Raw genomic sequence first — 8,872 nt, forward strand, 5'->3', positions numbered from 1 at the left:
GCCCTATGCAGGGCTCGATCCCAGGACCCTGGGATCATGACCTGAGCTGAAAGCAGACGCTTAACAACTGAGCCACCCAGGCACCACTCCAATTTTTTTTTTTTTTTTTTTGAGAGAGAGCATGCAAGCAGAGGAGGGGCAGAGGGAGAAGGAGGGAGACAAAGAATCTTAAGCAGACTCCGAGCTGAACGTGGAGAGCTTGATCTCATGACCTCAAGATCATGACCTGAGCCAAAACCAAGAGTTGGCTGCTTAACAGACTGAGCCACCCAGGTGCCTCCCAATATTTTAAAATTTGGACCTCCCTACTCCCACCCCTTCCAACTGAGCTCACTTCCCACCATTAGTCCAAACTGATAACTCTCTCCACCAGGCATTAAAGCATACTACACCACCAGCCTACCCAGTCAGAGGAAATAGTATTGGGCCTGGGCTCAACAATCTTTATCCGAACCTGATTCCAGCTTCAAGTGCACAAACACGTGCTGTCGGTCACTGGAGACTTTTAAACAGCACCAGCTGGTGCTCTAGCTGATTTGGACCTTAAATGCCACTACCCATCAGAGAGGAGGCTCTGACTAGACTCCAAATCTGTTCTTTAAATTATTTTCCAAAAATATTTTTTAAAAAGAAACTAATTAGAACAAGACCAGGGCATCTGGTCAGTTAAGCATCTGCCTTCAGCTCAGGTCATGATCCCAGGGTCCTGGGATGGAGCCCCACATCGGGCTCCCTGCTCAATGGGGAATCTGCTTCTCCCTCTCCTTCTGCCCCTCCCTCCCCAACCATGTGCACACACACACACTCTCTCTAATAAATAAATCTTAAAAAAAAAAAAAAAAAAGAATAGGGCCATCCTAGGAATGTCCTCAAAGTCTCTAGTCAGCTTTTGGCTGATACATGAAATTATAGATAATACATAAGACCTCCCCCACCAGGGGTGAGACTAAACCCCAGCTTGGGGCCTGGTCTACAGTGTTCAGAAAGACACCTTGCCTTAAAGAGTCAGACTAGTGATGTTGTAGCCCCAATGGCCTCTGTAAATGAACCCTTGCTGGTCACCAGGGGACAGACACAAAGTGGCCAGCATCAGTCCTTGGGTCCTCCCTTCTACTGGATTCACAAGCAGGATCCCTGTGAGGGCAGCAGCCCCTACTTCTGTTGGAGGATGAATGATGCCAAACTTTCCAGATACAGACAAGTCAACCATAGTTGAGCCCAGGCGATACTCAGGGCTGTGGCCATCCTCAATTGGTCCCCCATCAATGACCTGGGACAATTGAGGCCAGAGGTACTGGAATTCAAAGACATTCTGAGAACTGGCCTGAGAGCTGAGGTTGGCACTGGTGAGAGAAAATAGTGTCCCAAACACCTGAGCCAAATCCTGCATGAAGGAATGGTCAGGAATCCAGATGCCTGTAAGAGGAGTAAAGTGGTTCAGGTCCTTACTGAGCTCCTGGGAGTGTTCCAACACCAGGGTCACTGGTCCTGGTAGTAAGTCTTTCAGGAGCCCCTTGGGTACTCTCACATGGCAGTCCCTGAAGATGTCAGCCATGTGGCTCAGGCAGAGGGCTGGCAGCTTGGCCTGGCTGCGGCCCTGGAGGTGGTACACGGCACCCAGGTGGCTAAGCAGGTCAGGCTATATGGTGTGTCGGTGGGGACGGCCACCATGGTGCCGGGGCACAGCTTGGCCATGGCAGCCCAAAGCACCTTTGTCCCACGTGCGTGATCCGGGCTGTTGGCCTGCATGGCCCAGTTCCTGGGGAGCCGTGACAGCTGGGCTCCCAGCGCTGCCTGAGCTGGGCTCCTCAGGTGGAGGACAGGTGACAGAGCTCAACCCCACCATGGCCCTCAGCCGCCTGCAAATCTCCTGGACTTAATTCATGATTGGACTTTGGGGGTGAGGCACAGGGAGGAGTCAAGGATGATGCCCAGGGTCCTGACATGGGTTAATGAGTCAACTATGGTGATATTAATAAAGCTAGAGTTATAGGAGGGGAGGCTGTTTGGAGGAGGAGATACTGAGTTGAGCTGCAGATACGATGAATTTGATGTATCACTTAGGAAGCTTTTGGCTGCAAGTAACAACAACAAAACAAAACAAAACAAAAACCTATACAAGCAATAAGGAAATGTATTATTTATAACATAGTTGGAAGCCCCTGTCCCAGATAAGATTCAATCGGCTGGTCATGAAGGACCCAGGCGCCATTCTTCTTTTGTTGGATTTGACCTATTTCTCATGGTTACAGACAGTTGTCATGACTCTAATAATACAAGGCACAGCAGTATCTAGAAGGAGAAAAGAAACCATCCTTCATGTGTCTATTTAAGAGAGAGAAAACTTTTCCTAGACATTCCCAGAAATCTAACCTGTCTGGGTCATGTGTCCACTCCTTAAGCAATCATGGGCTTCTGCCAATCATCAGGAAAGGATTGGCAGCTGAGAAGTCGTCCACCACCACTACCCCTACTAGGTGACTGTGGCACAGGCAAATGGAGATATGTTGGAAGCAGTTGGAGATGAGGAACAGAGGGCAGATTCCGGCCGTGAAAGGGAGCCAGGAAGTCCTGGCTCCCGGGGCTGCTGTGAAGAGTTGATAAGAAAGTGCCCACAAAACCTCGTGTGACCTCAGCCCCCAGCAGCTGCTCGTCGCCACTGGTGAAGAAGAACAGCCTAGAGAGTGTCTGAGGAGTGTAGGGAAAAGCCAGAGAATAACCAGGATGGGGTGGTGTCACCGTAGGCCCTGAGCAAGAGGATTTCAAGGAGGAAAGAGCGGGCAATCATGTCATCTGCTGAAGAGAGGTCGGGGCAGAAGTGGACTGCAAAATGCCCTTTGGATTTAGCAACGAGAAGGTCGCTGGTACCCTTGACAAGAGCACCCTGAGTGGAGTGCTGGGGTTGGGAGCCAGGAAGCAGGGGTCAGCAGTCAAGACCAGAATTCAAGTTGCCTGGCTGTCAACCAACAGCAACGTTCTTTGCGCGATGCCAGGAGCCACTTTGCTTGGAAAATTCCCTGTTTAAAGTCATGCCTCAAAAATACTCATTTGGAGCGCAGTAAACAGTAGGATTCCACAATCTGTGAACGAAACGGCCCCTCTTCATCATTTTTCTTTTTTTTTTCTTTGTAGATACAGTGAAGGTGGTTGTTTCCTTTCATTAGAAATATGTTGTGTGCTTTGGAGGATTTGTGTTTACATTACCGTTTTATTGCTATATGGTTCTTTTTTATATAACATATTTTGCAACCATAAAAACAAACAAACAACACAAAACCCAAACAACATATGGGCTTTGCATTAAATTCAGAAAGTTCAAACCCCTCACTTTGTGCACATTTTTCGAGGCAAAGTGTGGGACTAGGAAAACCCCGTGCGAAACGTGCAATTTGACAAATCCTCCTTGAAGAAATGATAGCAGTTGCTTTCGTGACCAGTTTGGTCATACGGATCATGTTTGTCAGGGCTGTCATTAAAAGCCTAATATTTTTCCCGTTGCAGAACGTCTCCAAGTAATTCAGACATGGGCAGAGGCTAAGCACGGTCAATTCTGTGACCTCCCTCGTGCTACCCACCCCCTGTCCTGGCTATCTCAACTCCCCCGTGGATGACGTGGATGATCTCTTATCCCTGGCAACAACTGCATCTGCTACTGTTTCTTGACTCTGGCAAGGAACATGGGCTTAGGGCCAAGTCTACTGTCCAGGGCTCCCCGTGGAAGATGCTAGAAGAGCGCTACACACTCTTCCACCATCAGTGACCCAAGCTCATCACCTCTGCAGAACATCTGGATTGCAACACACAGAGCTCAAAGGTCCAGCGTGTGTGTCTGCACCTGGCCTCACTGTTTAAATGGAGCTGACCTCAAACCAAACACCCGGCCTCAATGCTGTTAGTTATTCAGAGGCTTGGATGCCAAATATAAATATTAACTTCGGCATCTTCTCCCCACAGGCCTTTGTGACTAAAGGATGCATATTAACCATCTACCGTGCACAAAATCCTACCCTACTCTTCTTTGAGTACCGAACTCTTCTCAAAGGAAGGCTGATGTCCTTTCTGACCATTGTGAATGTTTGTTTACTTAATACTATCACGGCACCTTTCCGCCATGGGGTTCGCTGGAGGTTCTTGCATTTCAAGTCATCAGGTGGGGGGCATGCTGCAGATGTGGTGCTTCCTGTCCCTGGGAGAGGCTTGTGAGCAAGCTCCATATGTTATTAAAACCTCTCAGAACCCATTGTAATTGCTGGGAGCACAGTCAGAGAAGAGAGAGGCAAAATGGGACCATGAAGCAGACGTGGGTCCTCAATGCCCAGCAGCTCTGAGCTGTTCCTCCTCTTTGAAGTCGGCTAAGGAAGATGGATGAGTGGGCGTGTGGTGGGTGTGGCTGAGAACAGCCAGGAGCAGAACAGGTGTAGTAGTTTAAGGAAAAGGTAGATCATGACATTCCTGGGCACAGGAATCGACCTAGTTTTTCTGTTTCAAGAGAGAGACCTGAAGATACAGAGAACATGATTATTATTATTATGATTATTATTATATTTTAGAGAGAGAGAGAGACTGTGTGCGAGCAGGGCAGGGAAGGGCGGAGGGAGAAGAAAAGAATCTTTTTTTAAGATTTTATTTATTTATTTGAGAGAGAGAGAGAGTAGGAGCAAGAGCATGGGAGAGGGCAGAGGGAGAGGGAGAAGCAGGCTCCCCGCTGAGCAGGGAGCCCGACGTGGGGCTCGATCCCAGGACCTGAGCCGAAGGCAGACACTTAACCAACTGAGCCACCCAGGCACCCCAAAGAGGGAGAGAATCTTAAGCAGACTCTGTGCTGAGTGTAGAGCCTGATGCAGGGCTCCATCTCACAACCCTGAGATCATGACCTGAGCTGAAGGCAGATGCTTAACCAACTGAGCCACCCACGTGCCCCCAGAGAACATGATTTCATTTCCACAAACATGTATCACCAAACTGATTATAATGTCCAATGTAGTAAGTGCTGGGAGACAGGGGCATGCATAAAATACTATGGGGTTAAGAGAAAAAAAGACTCTAACCTTGACTGGGATACTAGTAGAAGTTTCACAGAGAAAGAAGCATTTGAATGGAATGATTGAATCATTCCTTCATTCAACAAATGTTTATTGAGCCCTATATGTGCCAGCACCATACTGGGCACCATGCAGAGTACAGACAAGGTCACTCCCATCAGGGAGCTCACTCTTCCATGAAGCTAAACTACATGCCTAGTGGGTGCCGGGCCCTGGGAGATGCCCTCTTGGAGATAACATTCTGTTGGAACAGATGAGACAATCAGACAGGTCACTCCAAAACTGTGCCATGGGTGTTATGATCAGAGAAGGACAGGAGGCTACGGGATGATAAGAAGGGGACTTGGTTTAGTTCAATGGCTTGCAACCGGGAGAGGGGGCATTTCGTCCTCCAGGGAAAATTTCACAGCATCTGGACACATTTTTGGTTGTGGAAACTGGGGGAGGCGGGTGCTGCTCGCATCCAGCAGGTAGAGGCCAGCGATGCTGCCAAACATCCTCCAATGCCCATCCTACAACAGCCTCCAACAGCCTGTTGTTGAGAATTAGCCAACAGAGAATTATGCAACCCGAAATGTCAGTAGTGCCAAGGCTGAGAATCTCTGGCTTGGTCCTAGGCTCAGGGAATGCTTTGGAGAAGAAGTGCTGTTTGATTTGAGAACTGAAAGATGCTAGAAGTTCAGAATGCTGGGGAAGAGCAGTCCAGCATCTAAGCAGAGTTTGAAATAATGACGAGAAAGACTCGACCCCAGGAGCTCCAACTGAGAAGACAGGGAAGGTGGAGGGGAGTTGGTAGGAGATAAAACACAAAATCCAGTCTGTTCCCAGAGCAACTAGCAGGTCTTCTGTGCCATGTGAGGAAGTGTGGACTTGATCTGGAGGGCGTGATGGCTAATACAATCTCCCCACCCTGCCCCCTCTCACACACATCTACCCCTTTGGAAAATTTTAAATCCAGTTACATGATTCCATTTGATTTTAGAAAATCCACTCTAACAGCAATGCAGATGATTAGAGAAGGTGGCGGGATGTTGGGGGCAGATTGGAGGCACGTGAGAGACTTCTGCAAGACAGAAACGATGACTGGAGGCCATGGCAGTGAGCATGGGGAAGCTGCAACAGACTCCTGAGAATAGAGACATTTTTATTCTTGATGATTAATTGGGTGTTGGGAAAGAAGGAATTGCTTAGGATGACTCTGAGCTTTCTAACTGAGGACTAGTGTGAGTGGTGAGGTGTGTGACAGAGGAGAAGTAATTTGTAGGGGACATAGTTCAGTTTACAAATATGGTGTTGATGGTCCTGTGGGGACATCCAAGTGGACACATCCTGTTCACAGGGAGAAAAGCAGATCTGGTGCTGAGGAAAGACAGGCACTGGAGACATGGATGTGGGAATCACGAGGGCCCACGGGTGGTAACTGGAGTCTTAAACATCGAGAAGGCACTCAGGGACAGCGCCTGGTGAGAGATGAGAAGACAAAGGGCAGAATGTCGGGGTTCATGCAGAGTTGAGGGGCAAAAAAAGAAGAAACCACAGAGGACAGACCAGAGACATAGAAAGAGCAGTGACACCCACCAAGGGAGGGCCTCACTTGGAGAATAAGAAAGAGGTCAAGCTGTCCAATGCAGCGGAGGTTAAGCAGGATGGGAAATTAGATGAAGCCTTTGGACATGTCAATCAAGAGGTCACTGGTGACCTTTTCAAGAGCAGTTTCACTACAATGGTGAGCGTGGACTTTATTTAAAAACACTCGATTACCCAAATGTAGAGGAAGAAAATGGGAACTGAATGTCTTTATATCTGGGCAGAATTTGAACAGCAGACATTCTGCAGCCTTGGCAAACAGAAAAGGAGTAAATTGACTAAGCAGAAAACCAGATCAACAATAGGCCAAATCATAAGAACAGTTATTGTGTACCAAAAAGGAAGTGTGGAGGCAAGCAGCTTCAGAGTCGACTTGGCAGCTTAACAGTGTCTAAGAATCTCGACTCTTTCTATTTCTTTTGCTCTGTCAGGCTCATGCTCGTAACCACATGGTCACAAAATGGCAGCTGCAGCTCCATGCCTCACATCCTCACATGACAGTACCTAAAGCAGGAAGGAAGATGCCAGGGACCAAAATGAGGCTCACCTCACACTCTCTCCTTTCACTGGGAGACTTTCCCTTATGTCTTATCACATGCCTTCTCTTAGACCAATTAAGAGGAAGGTAAATGGGACTGCACCAATCATGATTCTTCGTGGTTGAAGGCTGCTTGAATAGAAATGGTGTTCTGCTCACAAGGAAGAAGGGGACCTGGCAGTTGGGGTGACAACCCGTAGCGTCTGCCGTAGGAAACCATCTTTTCATAGGGTGAGGGGAACACACCAGAGACCTTACAGAATGGGACAAGCCCTTGGGGTGCTTTGAAAAGAATGATTAGCTTTTCTAGTTAATATCCACAGCTGAGACATTATAATAATATCCACCACTTATTGACTACCAACTTTGGGCAGGAAGCTGATGGCCCTGCAAATCTTCTATACTCAGCAATATCAGGATGTAGGTAATAATCATGAGGATGGTGCTATCAATGAAGTACACTTATTGAGGGCTTACTATGCACCAGGCATTTTATATTCATTTTCTCAATCTTCAAAACACAAGTGAGATGGATAGATGCTACTAATATGTCCATTGTATAGAGGAGAAAACTGAGGTGTGTGGAGGTTCAATAACTTGTCTGAAGTCCCTCAGCTGGTAGCAGCCGACCCAGGACAGCCTCATCCCAAAGTCAGCGCACATGCTGAGGACCCCCTACCACTGCCTCTGATAAAAAGAAGCCACTGGCAGGTTTTGTTACACCCTGGAGATAGAAGCAATTGTATATGAGAATGGAAAATGTGAGGCCATGAGCTTTTCCTCTTTACCAGTGTCCTGAGATTTCAGCATTTCATTTCTCCACACAACGTTGCAACTAAAGCACATCCAGCAGACAGCCCATTCCTTCCAGCTTTGTACCCTCGTTAACAAGCTCACTGGTCTCACCCGGCACCTGCGGGACCCGGAGACCAAGGCGGGAAGGCGTGCTCACAGGTTAGGTGCACGTCATGGGAACCAGAACTTCTTCCTGGTGGGAGCAGTGTTGCAGAGGAGGCTTGGGGGCCTAGGATTATATTCTGAGGGCATTCATATGAGTAAAGGGGGACCTCCAACAAAAGAGGACACAAACTCTTGGGCGCTCAACAGGTTCTCAACTGGAATTCAGGTTCATGTCTTGAGATGAGAGAAGTGGAGCTTATGGGGCTAACTCTTTTCGGCTCTGTGCTCAGCATTCCAGGGGCATTATTTCACTGAGCCTCACAGAGAGGTCATGGAGAAGAAACTTTTATCATCTCTGTTTTATAGATGAGGAAAAGGAGGCTTGGAGCATTTAAGCAATTTGCTTAGGGTAATACAGCTAGTGAGTGGCCGAGATGAGATTGGACCTACCCAGATCTGTCCCTCCACACTGATCATCTATAACCATGATGCTTTACCACCTGGGGACTCCCTCAGTACTGCCATGAATACACAGCTCCAGGGACTGAGTGAAGCCAGGGTAGGGGCAGGAGGAGGAGGTTCTTGGAACCCACAATCTTTCTGTTTCTTTAAAATCCTATTTCTGTTCCAAATACATTCCAAAGTGCGTATATTTCAGGATGAGCACACATACATAATTTAAATCATGGCAGCATGTTGGAAAGGCATTTTAACAGTACCACAAATAAAAGCAAAGAGGCCATAAATACTATATAACCCCTTAGCTAGGCCTATCGTGCCCTGGGGGTTGGGTAAAGGGGCTTTG

The 8,872-nt window shown here is 47.8% G+C and overlaps 1 protein-coding gene across 1 annotated transcript; it reads right to left on the reverse strand.

Annotated features, from left to right (window-relative positions):
* Window positions 1-997: 997 nt before the first annotated feature.
* Window positions 998-4,113, reverse strand: LOC116636963 (yrdC domain-containing protein, mitochondrial-like). The gene is given in 3 exon segments (XM_032412152.1): window positions 998-1,623; window positions 1,626-1,807; window positions 4,103-4,113. Coding segments are annotated over 3 exon segments (819 nt in total).
* Between the last annotated feature and the right edge of the window lie 4,759 nt (window positions 4,114-8,872).

The sequence above is a fragment of the Phoca vitulina genome, unplaced genomic scaffold, assembly GCF_004348235.1.
Source record: "Phoca vitulina isolate PV1807 unplaced genomic scaffold, GSC_HSeal_1.0 scaffold13, whole genome shotgun sequence".
Classification (NCBI taxonomy): Eukaryota; Metazoa; Chordata; class Mammalia; order Carnivora; family Phocidae; genus Phoca; species Phoca vitulina.